The sequence below is a fragment of the Onychostoma macrolepis genome, chromosome 21 (genome assembly GCF_012432095.1).
Source record: "Onychostoma macrolepis isolate SWU-2019 chromosome 21, ASM1243209v1, whole genome shotgun sequence".
NCBI lineage: Eukaryota > Metazoa > Chordata > Actinopteri > Cypriniformes > Cyprinidae > Onychostoma > Onychostoma macrolepis.
Window position 1 is genome coordinate 1,275,001 of NC_081175.1, and position 25,143 is coordinate 1,300,143.

At 35.1% G+C, this 25,143-nt stretch overlaps 1 protein-coding gene across 3 annotated transcripts in view; it reads left to right on the plus strand.

Annotated features, from left to right (window-relative positions):
* LOC131529262 (gamma-aminobutyric acid receptor subunit beta-2) overlaps positions 1-25,143 on the plus strand; it is a 109,900-nt gene that overhangs the window by 28,301 nt on the left and 56,456 nt on the right. For all 3 annotated transcript variants that reach the window (XM_058758891.1, XM_058758888.1, XM_058758889.1), the window contains exon 4: positions 10,174-10,394. In XM_058758891.1, the coding sequence (XP_058614874.1) occupies positions 10,174-10,394 (221 nt within the window). The remainder of the gene's footprint in view (positions 1-10,173; positions 10,395-25,143) is intronic.

Below are 25,143 nucleotides of genomic sequence, written 5' to 3' on the forward strand. Positions count from 1 at the left end.
CTATAATTCCAATCTTTGACATGACCTTACTCAGTCACTGTTATAGATATAAAGGTTACATTTGGTTACACTTTATTTTGATAGTCCACTTTAGACATTATACTAACTATAATTAACTTTGTAACTACATGTCAAATAATTCTCAGATTAGACTGTTAGGTTAGGTTTAGGGTTAGTAGAAGAAGTTGACATATACTTGCAAAATTTCTCATAGTCAGTATGTTGTATGTTGTGGACCCATCAAAATAAAGTGTTAGAAGATATTAAGCAGACAGTCTACTAATACTCTAATGACTGCTAGTTGACATGTAGTTGCAAAGTTACTTACTGTTAGTAGAATGTCTGAAGTGGACTATCGAACTAAAGTGTTACCTTACATTTTCACAGAATGTTCTTTACCTTATGTAGGATGATGAAAAAAAAAAAAAAAAAGTTAGGTTAAAGATTTTCAGCAGACCACTAGGTAACAAATAAGTGAAACAACAACAGCATTAACTTATAAACGGGGTTCAAAATAACACTTTTTATGAAACACCATCAAAAAACACCACAAAATACATTCATGTGGCAAAACACAGGCCATGCCAGCACCACAAACATCTTCACACCTGTAAGTGTACGGAAAGCTGTTTTGTTAATTGAATAATTGCAGGTTTCACTTTTGTCTTTGCACTTTTTGTGCATCACAAACAAAAAGGACTTAAAAGGATTTACTTTAATTGTCAAAATTGATCATGGCAGCAGTCTGTAGCATAAAAAAAAAAAAAAAAAAATCAGCACTGCAGTGGCCTTGTGTATCTTTTTTTTTTTTTTCATTTTAGAGACATAACAGTCGTGAGATGCACAGGGGAAACATATGGCATTTCATTATAGAGCCAAAGCATAGTGTGTACAATCTGCTCAAAGACTGTCTAAATTCTGTGGCGGAGCGCTACATCTTCATCTATGAGAATAAAGGGATACGCACAGAGGTCTAGCTTATATGACTTCCCACTCCTAGTGCTGATACGGCTCTGATTGTGTGTATTTTGAGTGTGAGGCTTTATTCAACTGTCCTGCTGTGACTTCAGAAACATCTAGGGTAAATCTCAGCTGGTGTGTGAACAGCTGCTCTTTTTCCATGAGCTGAATCTAAGGGGACAGAAACTATAATAATAATAATAATAATAATAATAATAATAATAATAATAATAATAATAATAATGAATGTTATTGTTATTATGAATTTTATTGTTATTATTATTATTATTATTATTATTATGAAGTTAATTAATTAATTAATAATAACTTCATGATAGGTTGACTAAGTGCAATTTTCTGAGAAATACCTCCAAAAGGTCATATTTTGTGTCAAACTAAAGCATTAAAAAGGATTTTCAGAAGTCAATATTTTTTGCTTTATTTCCTTTAAACAAAGAAAAACTAAACAAAACAAAACAAAACAAAGCCATAATCATTAACATAAGCAGTTTTTGTCAGCAGAGGCTTGTGTTCATATATTTTGGCCACAATATTTATTGCAGATTATTTGCATTGCACTATTTTTCATGCTGTAAATTTTGTTTTAACATTGCGACAAGTTAAAACCAGTTCAACAGGTTAGTCTCTATACAGGTGTATCTCAATAAATTAGAATGTCGTGGAAAAGTTAATTTATTTCAGTAATTCAGCTCAAATTGTGAAACTCGTGTATTAAATAAATTAAATGCACAAATACTGAAGTAGTTTAAGTCTTGGTTCTTTTAATTGTGATGATTTTGGCTCACATTTAACAAAACCCCACCAATTAACTATCTCAGCAAATTAGAATACTTCATAAGACCAATAAAAAAATAAAATAAAAAAAAAAAACATTTTTAGTGAATTGTTGGCCTTCTGGAAAGTATGTTCATTTACTGTATATGTACTCAATACTTGGTAGGGGCTCCTTTTGCTTTAATTACTGCCTCAAGTCGACGTGGCATGGAGGTGATCAGTTTGTGGCACTGCTGAGGTGGTATGGAAGCCCAGGTTTCTTTGACAGTGGCCTTCAGCTCATCTGCATTTTTTGGTCTCTTGTTTCTCATTTTCCTCTTGACAATATCACATAGATTCTCTATGGAGTTCAGGTCTGGTGAGTTTGCTGGCCAGTCAAGCACACCAACACCATGGTCATTTAACCAACTTTTGGTGCTTTTGGCAGTGTGGGCAGGTGCCAAATCCTGCTGGAAAATGAAATCAGCATCTTTAAAAAGCTGGTCAGCAGAAGGAAGCATGAAGTGCTCCAAAATTTCTTGGTAAACGGTTGCAGTGACTTTGGTTTTCAAAAAACACAATGAACCAACACCAGCAGATGACATTGCACCCCAAATCATCACAGACTGGAAACTTAACACTGGACTTCAAGCAACTTGGGCTATGAGCTTCTCCACCCTTCCTCCAGACTCTAGGACCTTGGTTTCCAAATGAAATATAAAACTTGCTCTCATCTGAAAAGAGGACTTTGGACCACTGGGCAACAGTCCAGTTCTTCTTCTCCTTAGCCCAGGTAAGACGCCTCTGACGTTGTCTGTGGTTCAGGAGTGGCTTAACAAGAGGAATACGACAACTGTAGCCAAATTCCTTGACACGTCTGTGTGTGGTGGCTCTTGATGCCTTGACCCCAGCCTCAGTCCATTCCTTGTGAAGTTCATCCAAATTCTTGAATCGATTTTGCTTGACAATCCTCATAAGGCTGCAGTTCTCTCGGTTGGTTGTGCATCTTTTTCTTCCACACTTTTTCCTTCCACTCAACTTTCTGTTAACATGCTTGGATACAGCACTCTGTGAACAGCCAGCTTCTTTGGCAATGAATGTTTGTGGCTTACCCTCCTTGTGAAGGGTGTCAATGACTGTCTTCTGGACAACTGTCAGATCAGCAGTCTTCCCCATGATTGTGTAGCCTAGTGAACCAAACTGAGAGACCATTTTGAAGGATCATGGAACCTTTGCAGGTGTTTTGAGTTGATCAGCTGATTGGCATGTTACCTTATTCTAATTTGTTGAGATAGTGAATTGGTGGGTTTTTGTTAAATGTGAGCCAACATCATCTCAATTAGTACTTCAGTCTGTGTGCATTGATTTTATTTAATACACGAGTTTCACAATTTGAGTTGAATTACTGAAATAAATGAACTTTTCCACGACATTCTAATTTATTGAGATGCACCTGTATATTACGTTTCACACTATTACTATTAGACATCGTACTACCTTTTTTTTTGCCATTGTGTTAATAATCAAGCTATTATCAAACTGCAATGTTTATATTTCTTTATTTTTCAATGAATATATTTCTGTAGGTCTAGTATATGTTTTAATAAAACTACTTCCACAAATTGCAAAATACTGTTTGCTTATCAGTTGTTACAGAGCTGAAACAGCACTGCACAACAGGAATGAATAATATAAAATAATAATACAACTCATTATTCACATACTTGTCTGTTAAAAGGAATTGGAATAGTTATTGTTTATTTTGTGTTACACAGCTGTGTATACACAAAATATAAGAAAGCAGATTTTAGACTGAATAAGTCCCAGTCTTGCATTTAGCAAACAGATTCTGCTGTTGCTGATGTTTAATAAATAGGAAGGCTTTTTTTTTTATTCATTTATTTATTTATTTATTTTACTTGGCAGAGAAGATTAGAGGCTTCACACTTTTCTCAGTAGTCATCAAGGGGCTGTCATTTCTTCCCCTGGCCAATGCACACAAATCAACAAAAAAACCTCCCTCAGAGAAAAGACACAGTAAGACAGAAGCGCGAATAACAGTCATTTACATCACAGCCGCTCTGAGCTTCCAGTGCCTTTCACATTCTAGCCCCTCGAATTCACAGAGCACTGCCATGAAATAGAGAAGCAACTTCAAATGTAGATGAGAGACGAGGATAAAAAAATCCACTCCAGGCCTTGCCCTCATGTCTGCACTGCTTCCTTCACCCGACAAGTTTATATATATGTATCTAAAACTATTTATTGCCAACACAGAGTAAAAGGAAGTCAACCAAGGCAAGCTGTCCTTGGAAAGAACAGGACCAGTAATTTAGGTTACAAAGGGTTTATAAAGCCATCAACCATGACCAGTCATATTTGAATTCCTCTGTTTTGGTCTCTTGAGATGCACATGTTTCATTGTCCACAAAAATCACTTCAAAACTGTCTCACGCTAACATTAAGAAGAGCAATCTTGTTGATTGCCTACTGTTTATATTTTTGGCACCTCATTGGAAATCATTGGTGCTGTGTAAAATAATTGCATTTTTCTTCTGAAAAGACTAACTTAGACTATTGTGAACTTCTAGCTGGTCCATTTTCACCTAGGTTGGAACTCTCTATGGATCAAAATGGATCAAGGAAAGATCTCTATAAAACTTGGATATTGTTTAGAACTTTGTAGGTTTTAGAACTGTATTATTTTATTTATTTATTTATTTTTGTGTGTGACAAAATCATTTACATAAGAGAGATGTCAAAGCTACTGCAAATTAAATGGAAGTTGACACTCATTGGTTTCAGGAAATGTCAGGGCATGTTACTGAAATATCACCCTTGGCAATGCATTTGCTGCAACTCCTGAATTTAAACTCAACAACTTAATGAGACCGAACTTCAGACAGCTCTAATTGTGTCTAGTAATTGTTGCACTCAGACGTGGCGACCCTCTCTGTTTAATTACCTCTTAAGAGGTGGTCACCCATTACTGTAGAGCCAGATGAAATCTGAAGATGATTCCAGCTCTCTGATGAGCTTGAATAACTGATGATGTCCCGTTGGCTGATTCTTAAGAAGACACTTCTTACAAATCTCTTTCCAGAGAATGTTTGCTTAAACATTTCTGTAATGTTCAAAACAGTAGCCAAATTAAAGGAATGGTTCACCCAAAAATTTAAATTCAGACCTACTGTATATCAGGGGTGTAGATACAGAAAATAAGCATTTGATAACAATGTACTTATTGAGTATATATGTTACATTGTACTTACACATGCAATTACACTGTTGACCCGAAACTTAGCATTAAAACTACACATAATCCTACCACTAGCTCTGCTGTAACTGTAAGCCTCTATTGCAAATAATTGGTTCCAGTCTTATCTTACGAACAGGAGTTTCTCAGTTAATATTGGCAAATTTCACTCTTCTTCTGTACCTTTGAACTGTGGGGTCCCTCAAGGCTCTACTTTAGCTCCCATGTTATTTTCTTTGTATATGCTTCTCCTCGGATATATATTTGAAAAGTATGGTATAAGATATCATTGTTATGCAGATGACACACAAATATATCTTCCTTTGAAACATAAGAATGGATTAGACCTGGTGGCCGCCTGCCTCTTGGATGTTAAAGCATGGATGTCCCTAATTTTTTAAGTCTGAATGAGAGTAAAACAGAGAGTGTGGTGTTTACGTCTTCCGCCTTACACACTGTATACCAAATCTAAATCTTGGTGTTCTGGCACATTATGTAAAGCCGTGTATGAAAAATCTGGGTGTGTTGTTGAATAGTGCCTTAAAGCTTGATAGACAAGTCAATCAAGTTGTGAATTCAAGCTTCTATCAGCTGTGAACCTGGTAAAAATGAAGTCCTTTCTTTCTTTTACTAATTTTGAAAGAGTAATCCATGCTTTTATCACCACAAGGCTTGATTATTGTAACTCTCTTTATTTGGGGATCAGTCAGTCTTCCTTAAACTGCCTTCAGATGGTTCAAAATGCTGCTGCCAGAGTACTGACGGCAGCTCGAAAGCGTGAGCATATTACCCCTGTCCTTCAGTCTTTACATCGGTTACCTGTGCGCTACAGGATTAATTTTAAAGTGCTCTTATTGGTTTTTAAGTCTTTAAATGGTTTAGCACCCTCATACCTCTCTGATCTGTTGATAGACCACCGACCTGCAAGAGTGCTTAGGTCTGCCAATTTAAGGCTTGAGCATTCGCCGTAGCCGCTCCGAGACTTTGGAACAGTCTACCTACAGAAATCAGAACCAATCCATTTTTAAATCAAGGTTAAAATACATTTTATTTGATCTGGCTTATTATTCATGATTTGCATTTGCTTTGCCTTGTGTCTTGCAGTTTTATTTGTGACCTTGTCTCTGTCTTAATTCTGTTAATGGTTATTTACTTTGCACAGCACATTGGTCAACGGTAGTTGTGTTTAGTTGTGCTTTATAAATAAATTGGAATTGAAATATTCAAAAAGAACAACATGTAAATACAGAATGAGTAATTTTTCTGTGAACCACAAAACTCATGTATCATAAAAGAAAACAGAGCTGGGTAGATTACTTCCAAATTGTAGTCCATTACTGATTTCTGATTACATGATGAAAACTGTAGTTAGTAGCGTAATCTAGGTTACTCATTTTAGGTAATGTAATCTGGCTACTTTTTAGATTACTTTCAGATTACTTTGTAAGCAACTTGTTTTGAATTTACCATTAAACATACCACATTGATATAAAACAAGCAAAGAGAAAGAACATGTATTTCATTTTTTTAAATTAAGATTTTAAAATGCATTCAAAATGAAAGTACACCTGGGTTTCTCAAACTGGGCTTAATTTAAGAGCTGTTGTGAGATTGTGAGTTGATAAAAAGCTAATAATTCAATCATAAAAAGTTACATTATTTAAACATCTGAACACTATAAATATAAATATTTAATTTGTTTACCTGCATGTCAATGTGACCATTAACTGTAAACATGCAAATGTGTTGCTAAATGTTTGGAATATTAACTTACAATACCTGCAATTCAATACAATTGACATTACACACCCAAAATATTTCACGGTTTGATTTTTGTTGTCCAGACATCCAGAATCAACAGTTGCCAGAATTGAGATTCTATGAAATCAGCTTCTCCCCAGCTCTTTTTGTTTGTTTAATTAATTATAGGTCAGTTTTTTAACAGTTCCTTTAACAAACAAAATAAGATGTTCATATACAATTGTATTGTGATGTCAGAAACATCAGCCCTCCCCACCCACACTGGCTTACTGTACACCATGATGCTCATTATCTCCAAGCATTTGACAGCCACCTCCACTGAGAAAATGTAGGATAGCAATGGTGACGGCTATTTTTACGTTGTTTGCTGCCTTACTGTAGTGTTCCTGATGGCAAACCGGATATATAGAGCTTTCCCATGAAGGCTACGAACAAACTTCTATCTGGAGTAAATGGATTGCAGGTTTCCTGATAGGAGACGGCTCCCTCCAGTATCCCAATACCTGCCCTGATAAAAGAATTATGAGGAGAAGCTTAGAACCTTAAGAAGCCTTGCTGATCATACAAACCGAACTCACTAAATCTCAAAGACTCAATATCTTTCTAAACTTTCCAGAACTTCCTTTAAGGACGGTAAGAGAAAGCCATGAAAGCCTGCCTGGTGTTGCATGGCATTTCATAATGATGTTTACAGCAAGAGAGCAACACTGAGATTGGGTTTCTCAGCATGTAAACAGAAAAATTTCATCATCACCTCTGAGGTGCATTGGACTGACATTTAACACCCTGTGCCACAGACAGATTTTTTGCATTATTTATACTAACTAACTTTTAAACTTTGGTTTATGAACCCCAAACTGAAATATATATATATATATATATATATATATATATATATATATATATATATATATATATATATATATATACTATATGTACTAAACTTTACATGTCTACTTTATGGTTAAACAAATAATATTTGCCTGCTGCGTTTTGATTGGGTCATGGGAACTAATTAAAATTTCAAGGAAAATCAATAGTGTTCCTGGAACATAAACACACGTAAGGTTGGCTTTTCTGTTCACTGAAGCAGAGCGTGAATTCCAGTTTTTATTTTTAATGGTGAAGTGTCAGGTAAAATATAAGAACCAAAAATTATTTTTCTGACATTTGTTTTATGGCAGAAATGCAAATGACCCACAATACAAAAAACAAACAAAAAAAACAATATGGGTGTTATTTATGTGATTTTTGTAAATCATAATTGAATATGACAAGACAGGAAGCCTTAACAAAGTGGTTTTCTACATTTTAGGCATAGGATTAAGAAGGAGCGTGCATATTTTAAAATAAAAATATTAATTGCAAATAGTTCCGATTATTTTACAGTAAATTTGTAGTTGTTATTGTTGTTTTTCTTCTTTTGTATTCCTTTAAATCACTTTAAATCTGACTATTCCAATATATATATATATATATATATATATATATATAATATTTTAGTGTAATTATTACATTTCCTTTAAATGTGAAGTATGCCATTTTTGCGTTACTTGTGTCACCTTGGGTAGCTACAAAATAAAGCATATATTCAAACAACCTTTGCAAATGCCACTTACTCATGACACCGTTACAATAGCATTGAGTTTGCTGTTTTTTTTAAATGTTTTTATTTGAGTAGCCGCTCATTTTTTAAATAATATTTGTCCTGGCACTAATACATGCCATGAACGATTTATTTTTCTTAGTATATATTCCCTTTCTTTTCTTTATCAAAGACATTTGCCTAGTTTGAACACCCCGGTAAGTGCTGAATATATAATTCCAATCCTAACATTTCTATCAAGCTGAGAGGTCTGTCTATTGCTCCTGATGAGTGATGGAGGCATGGTTTGGAAAGTGGAAGTACTGTGAAGGAATAGGATAGGGTTATTATTAACAGCTTATTATCAACAGGGTTTTTACAGAGATGCTGGAGCATGTGCTGATGGGACAGGGTGCTCTATATATTGTATTTTAAATTGCATTAAAAACTGTAAATAAATTAAATTGCAAATTCATTTGTGGTGAACATTAACCCACATAAACCAGCGGTACTTGTAAGATATAACACCGTCAAATTCTATCATTCACAACTTATGTTACTTCTGTCATGCCAACTCTCGAATGTTAATGTATTTGGTCTTGGCGGGACAGATCTGCTACGCTGTTGCTGCTGTCACAGAGCAAGAACAGAGACTTGCTACTGCCAATACATCCACAACATGCTGCTGTGAGCATGTAGGAAATACTGCTGCTGCACATATAACACATATAAATAACCCCATATAGCATACACGAATCACCTCATAGCAGATCTATACAGGTGGAGCTGGGGAAGGTGGAGGGTTTCTGAAGTGCACTGCCAAACTGCTACAGCAAGCAAAAATCCAGGTATTTGAATATTGAGCAGTGAGCTCATTGGCTACTGATACAGGAGAAAACCAATCAGCTGTGCCATGTGATAATGATGTCATTAGGTCAGATTGATTTAGACCTATTGGACTGCACCATTTAGAGTTTCATGCCAGAACTTTGTATTTGCTTGCTGTTTAACAATACTATTTTTACTGTTTTTACCTTTGAAGTAATTTTTAACATGAAAGTGGGAAATGAGTGAGTTTGTTTCACAAAATAAATGCAAATATAATATTTAACTGATGCATAAGTTTTCTAATAATGTTACATTTCACCTCACCTACTGTCACAACTTATTCTCTGTTGGCATGCCCATTTCACATTTTAGTTATATATTTCAACACAACTTTAATTTGCAGCTGAAAAATGTGGGCACATTGTATCAAAGTTCGAAATAAATAGCCCCAAAACACTGAGTTACAAACATTAAAAGAAAAATGTGTTGTAAGTCTCTCTGGTCTCCCATATACTGTCACCTGCCTGTATCTTTCTCATGTGCTTTTGTAGATTAATGCTTTGTGTTTTGAAATGCTTATGCAAAAAACAAGTGTCATTGTTGTTTTGAAGGTTAATGAGTTATTTGACAGTCCAAAATTAGCAGCATGCAGGTTTTTAATGACATGAGGGCATTTGTGTTGGGTGAACTCTGTCCTTAAAGTGTGATTGAAATGGTTCATTTACATGCTGTTTTGTTCAGTGTGCTCTCCTGTCATTATACCTGTACTCGTCTCCTGGGTTTTCCTTATAGATCTCAGCTCCTTAAAACTCATTTTTGACCTGATGTGAACTGCTGTGCTTTTAAAGTTATACATCATCACATTTTAAAGCAAGTCATGTAATACTCAGCCCCAAAATATTTTAAAATATACCCCAAAATGCCTCCTTCTTTCTTTCTATCTTTCCTCTTTCTTTGACATTTTTATATTTATAACCCATTAATCTTCTTTGTATGGTTTATTTTTCAGGACTACACATTGACTATGTATTTCCAGCAAGCCTGGCGAGACAAACGTCTGTCCTATTCTGAGATTCCTCTGAACCTGACGCTGGATAACCGGGTAGCCGATCAGCTGTGGGTGCCGGACACATACTTCCTAAACGACAAGAAGTCCTTTGTACATGGTGTAACAGTGAAGAACAGAATGATCCGTCTCCATCCAGATGGCACGGTGCTTTATGGGCTCAGGTAACAATTCAAAAATATAATTATTTTATTTTATTATTATTATTTTACTTTACTTTACTTTACAATTAGGAACAGCCATGTCCCCTAGATGTACACAACACCAAATTGATTGAAATCGACAAGACATATATGTGATACAATGGCATAATATATTTAATTAAAATAACTAATTAATTAAGATGAGGATTGTATCTGACATGGCTACTACAGTGACTTTTCTGGACAGTCCATGATGAGAAGCTTGTTATTGATTTAATTCTCTTTTTAAGTCAGATAGGAAGCCAGTAGTACTTAAAAGTTGGCATAGATGTCAATGTGAACCGAGCAACGTGAAGTGAAAGTTAGCTTTACTTATGATATTGCGGTCAAAATAAATTAAGGGAAGGGTTGTGGAAAATACAGTACCGCATCACAAAAATTCCTATTCTAATATGTTTCAATTTCTCAGAGAATCCCTACAGTTACCAAGGGTTTATAGCATAATTAAAAAACACATTTAAATAACCAGATAATACTACTCTGAGCCAAACAAGGCTTTAGATCTAGGGGGGAAAATATTCAAATAAACGTAATTTATTATAGTTGTTGTTTACTTTCTACTCTTTAGGTAATACATGTTGTTTCAGCTTTTCTTTAGGGATACACACTGATTTATTTAGTAAAAAAAAAAAAAAAAAAACACTATTTCATAAACCCTCAATATTTCAAAGTCCCTGTTGTTCTTGGTGTAATGGTCAGCTGTCCCAAATACTTTTGTCCGTATAGTGATAGATAGATAGATAGATAGATAGATAGATAGATAGATAAGCAATAACTGAGAACTCTTTGGAGGTATGAAAGAAATACAATCAACCCAGCTAACCCTCAGATTTACTTTTGATAAGAAAGTGTTACTGTTAATGAGAAACTAGTTAGGATTTATTAAAGTACTGCCTTCCTCCAAACTATTACCTACTCCAGTAAAGATCCAGCTTAATAAAGCTGCCTGGGGAAAGAAGTTGTATAATTTCATAGCTCCGCTCTCTCTCTCATCTCTCAGCTGGACTTCAGGATCTTTTAGCACATGGTTTGTTGGCTGTGCACTGATAGTTGGCATTACATAACCTCTCATCTCCTTTCTCTGGAGCAAAGAGCAATTAGCCAATTGTTTAAGAGCATGATTCATTGGTTATTAAAATCTGGCGTATTATTGCCGGGGCAATTTAGCTCCTCATTTATTAGAGAGCTACTGTCCAAAGCAATCTCATCTGTCACTAAACTGCGCAGTCTGATCAAAGGAGTTCAGCTCATTATTCTTTTTGTTGTTCTCAGATTTACATATTTGAAGAATAACCTGTCAGGTTTTGTGTAACCTGTCATTCGCTCTAAGACCTGTCACATTTTCTCTTTTACTGCTAAACTTGTGTTGTAATTCACTCTAAACTATGTCATTAACACAGAATATAACAGTGTTATGTGTTTAAAATCAACAGGTATTGTACAAAATACAATCAGAAGCGATGTGCGCTGTAAGAGAACCCTCTTTTATGGTATGTGTAAAAGGTGCTGTTATGAGTGACAGGAGGATATAACTTACTGAGGAATTTCCTGTTGGGAATTTTATGGAGGAATAGTGAGACGTCTCTATTCACACACCTGAACATAAACAGTGAGAAATGCTTTGGGGGATGAAAGGTGGATCCACTATTCACAAGACAACAGACTGTCAATGTCTCTGGTATTTTTAAATGATTAAAGTATATTTAATAGAAATGTTTTAGTCTTTAGCATTGTTTATACAGCTACAAATCATATATTTTACAATTCATTTTAATGCAAATTGCTAGCTTTCATTGTCAAGAATAGATTCTATACACATCTATTAGACTTTTTTTTTTTTTTTGCTGTTGTTGTTGTCTTTTAAATTTGTCCTGAATTGATGAATTCTGCAGGTGAATCTTGAATTTCACTAATGAAGGGAAACCTTTTGATCAACCATTGATTACCAGTTTTCTAAAATTACTTAGAGGTGCATCTCATGAACCTTCAGCTGGCAAAACAGAGCAAGAAGTAGAAGAGACTAAGGATGTAGGCACGTTTCTGATGAAATAAGGATCCCTACTTTGGACCATGTTCACTGTCATGACCTTAAAGTGCCCCTATTATGCCTTTTCGAATATTACCTTTCATGCAGTGTGTCATGTAGCTGTTTGTGAACATAAACTATCTGAAAAGTTGTGAAGCCAACAGTGCACGATAAATAAAGTTATTGTCTATTAAAAAAAAAGAGTCGGCTTGCAATCGCCTAAACGAGTCGTCAGGAATTTGAATCTTATTCTGTTACGGCTGTACGTTACAAAGTAACACATTTGCATAATGTCCGCCCACGTTCTCGCGAACAACTTGCCCGTCCACAAACACAGTAAAAATTTCCGTGTGGTTAGCATCATGTCGAGAAGACGCTGTATCCTATGCTTTGAGAGTAAATTTGTTTTATCTCATCTTATAATACCACAAACTTGACACTTACCACTGAGAAAAGTCCTGCTTCTGCTCTTGTCGATCAGCCGCTTCAACCGTTTCATCATCAGAATCCGGCTCAAATTGGTAAGTTACAATAGATATCATCTTTTATATGTATTGACAAGTCTCTAGTCATTCCGTTATGGCAATGGACGTTTCGTTTCCGACACTCGCTGTACACGGTAGACTAGGGATGTAACGGTATGACAATTTCTTATCACGATTATAGTGACCAAGATTATCACGGTTATCAGTATTATCACGGTATTGTTAAAATGTGCTGGAGATGTTCAAAAAGTACCGACACATAAATCACTTTACCAAGTTTTATATTTAAAAATCAACAAACAGCAAATACAATGACTTTTTGTTTGCATAATCACTAAAACAATAACATTACCAATGATGTTTGGATTTTAAATGACAACTTGACTGACAACAGTTTAATAGCATGTTCAAATATCTAATGTAAATGTTCAAATAAAGCTTTGAAAAAGTTTCATATAAAGGTAAACCTCACATTTCAGCCTTTAAATAAAGAAAAGGGTTAAGTCAAAATTATAATTTATTAATAAATGATTATATGTATTTTATCTGCTCCATAAATAATTCTAGATAACTTATCTGAATTGTTTAAATGTGTAAAATCCACATAAGCTTGTTTTCCATCAATCGGTTAAAGTTTACAGCAGGGCATACAAATTTGGTCCATTTTTGTCCAGACAGAAACTGCACACAGGCTGAATGTAAATATAAGTCTCTGTAAATCCACTCACTGACAGCAGGTGGCGCTTATGGAAAAGCTGAATTACAGCTGTTTCCCGTAAACTCCATGGACAAAGCAGTATTGCGATTAAGAACACTTCCTTTAGGCATCACATGGAGCGAAGATAAAAACAAAATTGAATCGTTTCTGAAGACAGTCAGAACCTTCAGAGGTACATTCATATAATTAAATAATTCATATATTTATTTGTATAATTCCCTTAGCACTCTTTTAAAACCTCCCAGCTTTTCCGCCCTATTTTCACACAAAACAAAACTACTTTGCCGCTGTGCGCACGTGAGACTGTTACTTACAACTGTACTTTATGCTGGACAGTATTTATTTATCGTGAGTTGTTCAGATCGCGGTAACGAATACGGTTTTAATGATAATTAAAATATGAAACTGTAATACTAACCGTGGGGAATTTTATCATGATTTATCGTCAAACCGGTAATCGTTGCATCCTTACGGTAGACCAATCACAAAGGACACTGCCATCTGACCAATCACAGCAATGAGGGTTCACAGAAAGGAGGGGTTTAGAGAGACTGATTCTTTGAACTGCTTCGCATGAGTCGTTTACGAGAAAACTGAATAGTTACTGTAATGCTTCATATTACGGTAGCCCAGTTGCATTTTACATTTTACAGTAAATATATTTTAAACAGATATGCATACTGTAACAAACTCTCTCACACACACACACACACACACACACACACACACACACACAAACACACGCACACACACAAACAAACACATGTGACTATAGAGTTGTGTTCTTTTCTTATCTATGTTATAATGACATTGTTCTGTTGTTTGTCTGACTGCTAGTAAAAGTGTAAATGTAAATCCTGTCCAGTTTCTTGCAATCAATATCCCACATATAGTAATGTGCAAACTTGTACTGTTGAAAGTGATATTTGCCATACAGAAGCCATATTATATCAGGAAATACTGAAAGAGTACACTGTTATATCAAGAACATTATGACATTACAAGCATTATAATCTTGTTGTGAACTACGACACAAGGGCTTGTCATTCTGATGGCACTTTTACATTTATTGACACAAGAACTTACTTTTCAGAGATGAACTTAGGGTTTTGAGAAGGTTACAGGCATTTGTGTAGAGCTGTTTGTACGAATAGTTTTAAGAAATGCACTTACTGGTTTGCAAATGCTAAGGATGATTTAAGAAATACATGAGTAAACATAACAGATCACATTTTACCACATGTATTCTGTATTGGAATACAATTAAAAGTTACCCTCCCAGTATGTACATTATGAAAGTTTTTTTCTTCTTCATCTTCTTTTTTTTTTAAATGCGAGAAAACTCTTGCAGTCAAAGCCTTCCAAATTTATTTAGAAAATCATGTGAAATTCACAGGTTGTTCTCATATAACCTCTAGTGAAACCAACAAACAGACCTGTACGATCAAAAGAATATAAGAACAGAGAGGTTGTTAATGACATATTGATGAAGAGATATTGCCAGCTCTCAATACCAAAAGGACTTTGACCCAAATTTAAACAACATGTTTGGAATCTGTTGAAGTTAACACAGCAAAGTTAGAATTTATACTGCCTCTGAATGTCCATCGAAAAGACAACATTTTTACAGTTTCAGAGAAAATAAATATAGCAAAATTAGTAACTGCTGTCTTTGTGCATAAGAGCTTATGTGTAATGTGTATATTGGCTCAATCATGGACATTTTTATTTAGACTAAGATAGGATAATGTTGCAGATAATACACAGAGTCCTTGAATATTCTCTCTTGACTATTTTATTTCCCATTGAATTGCCAGTTTCTCATGCAGTGTGTAATGCTGTACTTCTGACACATTTAGTATGTGCTAGACAGAGTTTGTAAATTGCCCCTCAGTAACATTTCACTGCGTCTCAAGGTGATGGATAGTCGTGCAGGCCAGTCTCATTCGTCTTACTCAAATGCTCTCTGCATAACAAAAAAACAAGAAATATCAAAGTGGACATTTAAATGAGAGACTAAATAAATCAGCAATAATACAGCTATGTATACGGAAGTACTTCCAATCATATTTTGTATATACATGTAAAGTCATATATCTTTTATTCATTCATTTATTTACATGTTGAAGTGGAGAAAAAATAATGCTGAATTGGGTTTTAACCAGAGGCTGATGAATGTATTCTCATTATCATCATAAACTAACAGCATGAATAATATATTAGACACACACTGTTGTGTTTATACTCAATCATGCATATTGAAGGTGAAGTAACTTCTGCATTATCATCACTGTATAAGACAACTGTCTTGAGTCTGGAGTTGATGCTATTGCATTCAGAAGAACCCAAATGAGAACATTTGTACTGTGTGGGCAGCATAACTAGATCTGACCAGTGCACATAACCTAACCTGGAGTCTTTTATTAATATCTTCCTGCACTTCACCCGCATCCCAGAGACACTGACAAATATGGTAGGTGGAGGCAGGGCCGGATTTACCTCTTATCGTGACATAGGCAAAACAACATTTTGGGCCCCCTTCCTTATTAATAGGCCTATATAATATTACCACCCCAGCAAACAAAAATATTTTGTAGTCATTGGAAACCGTTAGTGTTTTCTATCGCAATAAGAGCTTGTGTTCAGTTAACAAAAATCGAATGTCTTAATTTGTTTGAAAATGGAGAAAGACCATTCCATTAATAGGCTCCAGCGTCGTGGCCACATTACCACTTCAGGAGTGCATTATTTCTCTAATAATTGTAATGGCCTGGAGTCACAACCACACATCAAGACATTGTTCAGATGATTTATTTCAAGACATTTGTCATGTTTTTCATCCTGAAATCTCGTGTGTGTTGAAGTATGTTGAAGTACAGTATATTTACAGAAATTGTGTGTAAAAGAATGATTTTATGAATTACACAAGGCACATTTGCTATATAGAAACTATAACTGTCACACTACGAAGTCGAGTAAATACGCACGAAGAAGATCATGAAGGCAAACCGTCTTTAATAATCCACATAAAGGTAAATCCACAAATATGTAGGCAGGTGACACACATAGACAGGGGATTTATAAAATACCGGACAAGGGAACACAGGACAGAGTAAAACTTAAATAGGGAGGCACATGAGTATCATTAATGAGACACAGGTGAATCAAATGACGAAATCAAAGGGGAGACAGAAACTAGGTCACACTGGGAAGACTAAAGCCCGATTCAGACGGTAATTGTTTCTCAGGGGCACGTAAGGCATTTTCACCATTTACAGGGGGTAGTTGGTGATTTTAATGTTGTCCGAATCCAGGATGTTGGTGTTTTTCTCTCAACACCCATGTAAAATTCCCCGTCCGAATTACCTACTGTTTTTTGGCAAAAACTAAGGTCGTGTGGTAATTTAATTGCCGTCTGAATCCACATCTATGTGTTTACGGGAAGAAATCAATTCAAAATTCATTGTTTAAACCCTTTTTGAGCACTCCCGAACACCGTAAGGTAACTGTTGCGCTTCCGTGTAAGTTGCATGCAAATTTATTTATGAAATGGTGGAAAGTATTTAGAAGAGCAATATTTTATAACTGCTCCACCACAGTGAGTGGGAGCAGAAAGAGAAGAAAAGCACGAAAACATTCGGAATGGGTCTTTATTATGGCAGCAGCTGGTATGCAGTAAGTGTATTATATACAGTTATATACATATCCTATTTTTAAACAGGAGATTTATATAATCAAATAATAAATAAGATTATATATTATAAAGTATGCTTGGAATAATAATACATTTAACATAATAATAATAAGTATTATTATACGTGTTCCTGGGTTCACAGGATCACAGAATTCGCTCCTCCACTGTGAATAAATCGCCATCCGAATCCATGAGTTTTATCACTGAGGTGTTATGCTAATTTATTTTCACAGACGTCCATATGAGAAACAATTTCCGTCCGAATAGGGATTAAGACAATAATAAGACACGGACTCTGACAATAACAGAATTATACTTCAAATGGGTTTATGTAGTTTTGACATACATTATTTATTTATTAATTCATTCCTTTATTCATTCTGTTTCAAGCATAACATCTAAGGAATTAACTAGATGCTATTTTTTACAGTTTTGTAATGTTTTTGTTCTTCATTAAAATGAACATTAACGAATATTCTAATTAATACAGTCATTCTTATGACAATCAACTTCAAGCATTTTTTAAACCATCATATATCATGACTAGGGTTGGGTACCGAACTCGGTACTTTTAAGGGTACGGACCGAATTGCGTCGGTACTACCGAGTATCGATTCACATGAAATCATTCGGTACCAAATTTCGGTACCTGAGAACGCATTTGGGCGCATACGAGAGAGACAGAGAGAGAGAGAGACCCTGTGACTTGTCACCCCTGCAACTCTTTAAAACACAACACAGAGGGCAAACCGAAATGTTCTGAAGTGTGCTTACATTTCTAGGGTCATATGGTTTCCGCGAAAACGCGGACAGGATGGCGGAGTCCATTCATATAAACGGAATTTACTCTATAACGCGGAATGCCACGGAATTCGGCAAGTTTTGGATGAATAAAAGAATGTCTGTCACTTAATTCGAATCGCGATATGAACTAGTGTATGTGAATATTAAAACGCAAAAAGACGGTTTAAATATGAATCCTGCATGTTCCGTTAGCCTCGGTATGTATGAATGGCGGAGACGCGGTTTTGTTTAATAAACAAATACTGAAGCACACGTGAACTCGCGGTGATTTTCGGCCTCTGCACTACATGAACACATGAACTTACAGGCTGTGAGTCACTTCATGAGAATTTTACCGTTTCATTTGAGAAAACTAGCATCATATCATACTGTATACACACAGAAACTTCACGCAACCTGTCAAAATAAAAGTGCGGTTTAACATGTAACAGAAATATATTAAACTTGTATTACTTTTGTACAGTATAATGTACGTCTTTATATATTCCATTTACTGACAAATTTAAATAAAACAATTAAATTATAAAAATAATTATTACAACCACATTAACGACTTAATTGTAGAAAAAATACAATTATTATTATAACTTTTTAAAGGTATATTCACATAATTTTTCTACCATGTATTAATTTTAACAGTAAACCTCTGTTTGTTTGCCAAAAAAATAAAAGGGTTTCATTTTGATTTGATTAGAAATAAATAAATGTTTCATGCCTTCATTTGATTATCAGAAAAAATAAAACACAAGAATTTCTGGAAGAAAAAAAAGAAAAACAATTGTTGGGTCCAATTGTTCAAAATGTTGAAATTGAGAGTTTTGGACTTATTTTTTCACTGAAATAAATGTTTTTGTTATTACACAGAGAGTAAAGTACCGAAAAAAGGTACCGTTGGGTACCGGTACCGAATTTCAGATACCGGTACCGGTACCGTACCGGTTCAAATGTGAACGGTACCCAACCCTAATCATGACATTTTACTTTTGAGTTCTTTTTTTTTCTTAATGAGTCATTCTCGTTATATACAGTAATACAATAACTGTTACAAAAAGTACCATTAGACCTGAGTAGATACATATTTTATGACTTAAATAATATACTGCATACTTTTTTTTTCTCTTTACAGTAATGAGAAGGGGTTTTTATTATTATAGTAATACGAACGGCAAGTGCATATTTCATGAAAATAATACCAAAATGCAAATCTTAATGGTTTGTAAAGACTATTCTTGTTTCTTCTTTTTCATCTGATGGTAATACTTGATAAGTTTTATTTTGACTAGTTTTATGAGATTCATCCATACAGTAAATTAGCATGTATTATTGACTAAATAACAGTGTAAATGCAGATGTCCGAAAGATGCTCTGATGTAAGCCCTGAAGCTACAAGGACAGAAGCAAATCCCAATGCACACCAGGGCCCGTATTTATCAAGCCTCTAAGAATTACTCTCAAGAACACTGCTAAGAATTGACTTAAGTGCAAAAAAAATTCTAGGCTCAAAGCTGCGCTTAACAGTTAGTTATCAAGCATCTCAGTGGTAATTTAAGCAAAGTGTAGGACTAAATCTTAAGTGTCAGCCTTATGCCGAGTTCACACTGCACGATTTTCAAACTCGTCGGATCGCTGTTGTGTTCACACTGCGTGACTATCTGGGGTAGCATTCAGTCGCTGCTGTGTTCACACTGCACGATGGATCGGCGACAGGGGCTTTCACATTGCACGGTTTCACAATAGGAAGAATCGCCGACAACTCTGTCTGATCCGCAAACTAAGTTTCACAACAAAACACACGCGAGAAGTGATAAGGAAATAGTGCGAGAACCTGCGTGCATCAGCCCGTTGTTCTCGAGCGAGACTGGAAGTATTTAAAAAATATAGCCCGCAAATTGTCTGTGCGCTGATTTCCAGCTACAAAAACAAAAACAGATTATGCAGGAGGGAGATGCAGGGAACAGGGATTGTGTTCTGCAAAGAGTGGTAAATAATAATTTTGCAGTAACTGTTATGCTGATGTTGCGGCTGGTCAAGCGTTTGTGCTTGTTTCTGTATGATATAATTGTACATATTAAAATACTGATATGGTCTATAACTCCTCACGGAACTTCCCTCTGCCCTGTATCTTTGTCTCTCATTGGCTGAAGGTCATCGCCGATGTAGTTTTCAGTCAGAAAGCATTGCACACAGCAGGATTGTGAATCGCCGACAGCTCCAGATATTTAGCATGTCAAATATTTCACAGGCGTCGGCGACGTGTCGGCGATTCTCTCAGATCGCGTCTTTGATAATTCACACTGCGCGATTGTCACTCGCGTGAACGAGCTCCGATTTGCCTCTGATTTTGGGCATTTCTCGGTGATTTATCAAAACCTGTCGGCGAGTGAAAAATCGTGCTAAAATCGTGCAGTGTGAACTCGGCATTAGATATGATTCACGACACTTTGCTGTGCCACAAACGGGATTTTGGTTGACGACATACACATGGACCAATCACTGAATAGATTTCCTTATTTAGGAATATTCTCATATGAATTCACATTGAATGGTTCAATTTATAATAGGAATTTACATTCAACACACATTTGACAATAAAGAATTTTCAACAGAATACATTATGGCAAGGAAACGAAGCGTCATCACAACACAGTTTAGGGTTTTAGTGTCGTGAATCATCTCTAAGGCTGACACTTAAGATTTAGTCCTACACTTCGCTTAAATTACCACTGAGATGCTTGATAACTAACTTTTAAGCGCAGCTTCGAGCCAAGAATTTTTTTATACTTAAGTCAATTCTTAGCAGTGTTCTTGAGAGTAATTCTCAGAGGCTTGATAAATACGGGCCCAGAGCTTCACATCACTGCTGCACTTCTCACAGAGTCAAACCATCTAACAGTGCTTGGGGGGTTTGCCCCTTTTCCTCAACACCACCTTCATCTTGAAAGAGAAGTCAGAGACATCTGCAGAAAAAAAAAAAAAAAAAAACTGACAATTTGCTGCGTGACATTGGGGATCAGAAGCTCCATCACCTTGGGCTTGTGAGAATGCAGTCTGGGTGAACAGTGTGATGCTAACATATTTATTATTATTATTATTATTTAAGACTTTTAGATTAAACTCTTAAGTATACCTCTATATCAGTGTTTCTCTTATCTGACTTATTTCAGCTCTTGTCGGCTCTCTTTCTAATGAGCTGATGAGTTGAATCAGGTGTGTTTGACTGGAAACGGTTTGATTTGATAAAGTTTTGGTGTGTCTCCAGGAATAGAGTTGGGAAACTCTGCTGTATGCAAGGTTATATCTTAGGGCCTGTAATTAGTTAATATTTTGTCCCATTTTATGTTAAATGTCATCAGTTATGATGCACTTACATTATAAAACTAAGTTTTTGATATAATGTACTTACGGTTTACATACATATTCTGAAAAAAAAAAACAAAACAAAACAAAAAACCTCTTGCCAGATTTGCATTTGCTTCTGTTGAGGTTTAAATATAGGTAAGGAAATGTTTAGGGGTTAAAAAAAAGTCTATTATTTATGTTATAATTGTATGTCATTTTAAAAGATAACATACAAAAAATTTGTACAACAATTGTTACTGTTTTTGTTACCATAGTTACCCTTTTAAAAGGTTCTAATATGTACCGCTTAGGTAATAATATGTACATTTAAGGCACTAATGTGTAAAGGTATATCTTTTAAATAATAATAATAATACGCAAAATTTTGCTTGGAATTGTTTTAGATATGTTCCACAACAGACAGGAGAAACTCATCAAAGTCAACTATCCATTTATTTAAGCTAGGGATATTAAAGTACCAGTACTTTAAACAAAATCAATACTAAAATTTAAAAGATTGACATACTGTAGTTCCAGTGTTTGGCGCTCACAAGCTTTCTAACTGACAGGTATCTGTTTTTGAACGTTCACATACAGATGCACTTCACTATAATGTAGTTAATAAATTGATTTGTAAACAAAAGTATGTGTCAGATCTGCACATTAAGACTTGCGGTAAAAATATAGATCTCATTGTCTATTATTGGTGAACTGTAGTGTTTATTTAATTGAGAAATAATTGAAGGCTGTGTGTCATTGTTTTAATTTGTTAGAATTTCTGTTAGTATTTAACTTTCAATATGAACAAAAAAAAAAAATCTGTTCAATAGCATATAGTGTTTGGAGAGCTGAAATTGGTTTCAAGAATCATGAATTTTTACTGGCATTGGCACAATTGAAATTTTGATTTGAGAGGGAAATGTGATTTTATGCACAAATGTTTAATCACTGGTTAGATGAGCGGAGTAACACTGACACAAGTGCTGTCCCTTCATAAAGCAATCGAGAGCCTTTGACTTCACTGATACTCTTTACATGTAAAATCTTGAGCTATTATATGCACTCATGCTTGATTATATGAATATGCATGAGAGCATATCCTAATTAGATTGAGATATGCTCTTTATGTATAACTAATTATAGTATAATTAGCCCTAGATTAGTTGAACTGTCTTGCTGAAGTAAAGAAATGCATCATTAAAATTATATGATCAGTTACCAAGTGCCTCATAAATCTGCATTAACAGTAGACTGAAAGTTTCTGCTCAAGTTCATCAAGTTTACTGATTTTATATAACTTGAGGTCAAATGCATCATTTGTGACAAAATGTATATTGATAATAATAATAATAATAATAATAATAATGCTTATGATAATATGCTTCTGAAGTAAGCTTGGGCACACCAGCAAGAAGTCATAATAATGTACTTACTGTCTTGTTTACTAGACAGTCTGTATGCCATTATATATAATCTGCACTGTTAATTAAAGATTGTTTGACTTTGTCATTGTTGTGGCCCTGCAGTAAAACAGATGGCTTTGTTGTCTAAGGGGGTTTTCATAAAAAAATGTTCAATGTTTTTATCAGAATGATGCAGTGACAATTAAAGTCTCATTAAAGACTGCATTCATTCAGTAGCCTTTTATTTCTGTGTAAAGTTTTTCTAAACACTTTCTGAATCTGATGCTCATTTCATTCCACCTTTGAAACCTGCCATTAAACAGCCTATTCTAGCTCTTTAAAAAAAAAAATAAATAAATAAAAATTTTACATGTGAAACAATTCACCAAACAGCATGACAATAAACAAAAAGTTTTGGCCAACAGAAATGTCAGTGTTTTTTATAATGTTTACTTGTTCCAGCTATTAAAAACATATGGTGATTTTAAGTCAGTTTTGAACTAGATGTTTAAAATCAACATGTAAAACTTTGTGACAACTTGCCCTGGTCTCAGTACATTTATGCAATCATACTGCTGTAAGACTTTCAAGTTTGCCATAATTATCAAACAACATCGTAGATCAGCTGAAATGATGTTTCCTCTGAAATATAGAATAGATTTGGTGGTTTGAAAACCATCTGCTGCTGCAAGCTTTGTCATTCACAATGTTTATGTCACATTACAGGTCATTTATGTTTTGCAGTGCAGCAGTCTCCTGCAATGCACTGATTTAGTGATTTTGTAGATAACACTTTTTTGATAGTCTGCTTTAGACATATGAATAACTTTGCAATTACATATCAACTAGCAGTCATTAGAGTTTTAATAGACTGTCTGTTTAATATTTACTGTATATATATTTACCGGTTTAAGCAGGTTTAATATATATATATATATATATATATATATATATATATATATATATAAAGTTCAGATGCAAAAGCCTCTAAATGCCATCTGAAATATTCATCTAAAATGAGCATTTTTATCAGGCTCCTATGTTTAGGTTCAGTAATTTTACTCTAAAGGCAATATACAGTATAGGTCCTTTTCTATGCAATTAAAGTGAAATAACTAAACATAAATATAGGAGCCTGATACAAAAATTATAATTTTAGAAGAAAATTTCAGATGGCATTTAGAGGTTTTTGCATCTGAACTCTTCATATATATATATATATATATATATATATATATTTTTTTTTTTTTTTCTTTGCCGGGCATCTGGTGTGCCTGGTGTTTCTTCACCTTGAGAGCTTCTGTACACTTGAGTTAAGGACACTGTCATCTTGTTATCTTCCTGTACTTTAAATGTGGCAAATATATTTTCTTTATCTCTGATCTTTTGTGCTTATACCTCTACTCAATCTTGTACTCTTTTGAACTTCCCCATCCATACAGTGGGGCAAAAAAGTATTTAGTCAGCCACCAATCGTGCAAGTTCTCCCACTTAAAAAGATGAGAGAGGCCTGTAATTTTCATCATAGGTATACCTCAACTATGAGAGACAAAATGAGAAAAAAAATCCAGAAAATCACATTGTAGGATTTTTAAAGAATTTATTTGCAAATTATGGTGGAAAATAAGTATTTGGTCAATAACAAAATTTCATCTCAATACTTTGTTATATATCCTTTGTTGGCAATGACAGAGGTCAAACGTTTTCTGTAAGTCTTCACACACTGTTGCTGGTATTTTGGCCAATTCCTCCATGCAGATCTCCTCTAGAGCAGTAATGTTTTGGGGCTGTTGCTGGGCAACACGGAGTTTCAACTCCCTCCAAAGATTTTCGATGGGGTTGAGATCTGGAGACTGGCTAGGCCACTCCAGGACCTTGAAATGAGTCCCTGGCGGCGCAGTGTGTTACTGATGGTAGCCTTTGTTACTTTGGTCCCAGCTCTCTGCAGGTCATTCACTAGGTCCCCCGTGTGGTTCTGGGATTTTTGCTCACAGTTCTTGTGATCATTTTGACCCCACGGGGTGAGATCTTGCGTGGAGCCCCAGATCGAGGGAGATTATCAGTGGTCTTGTATGTCTTCCATTTTCTAATAATTGCTCCCACAGTTGATTTCTTCACACCAGGCTGCTTACCTATTACAGATTCAGTCTTCCCAGCCTGGTGCAGGTCTTCAATTTTGTTTCTGGTGTCCTTTGACAGCTCTTTGGTCTTGGCCATGATGGAGTTTGGAGTTGGACTGTT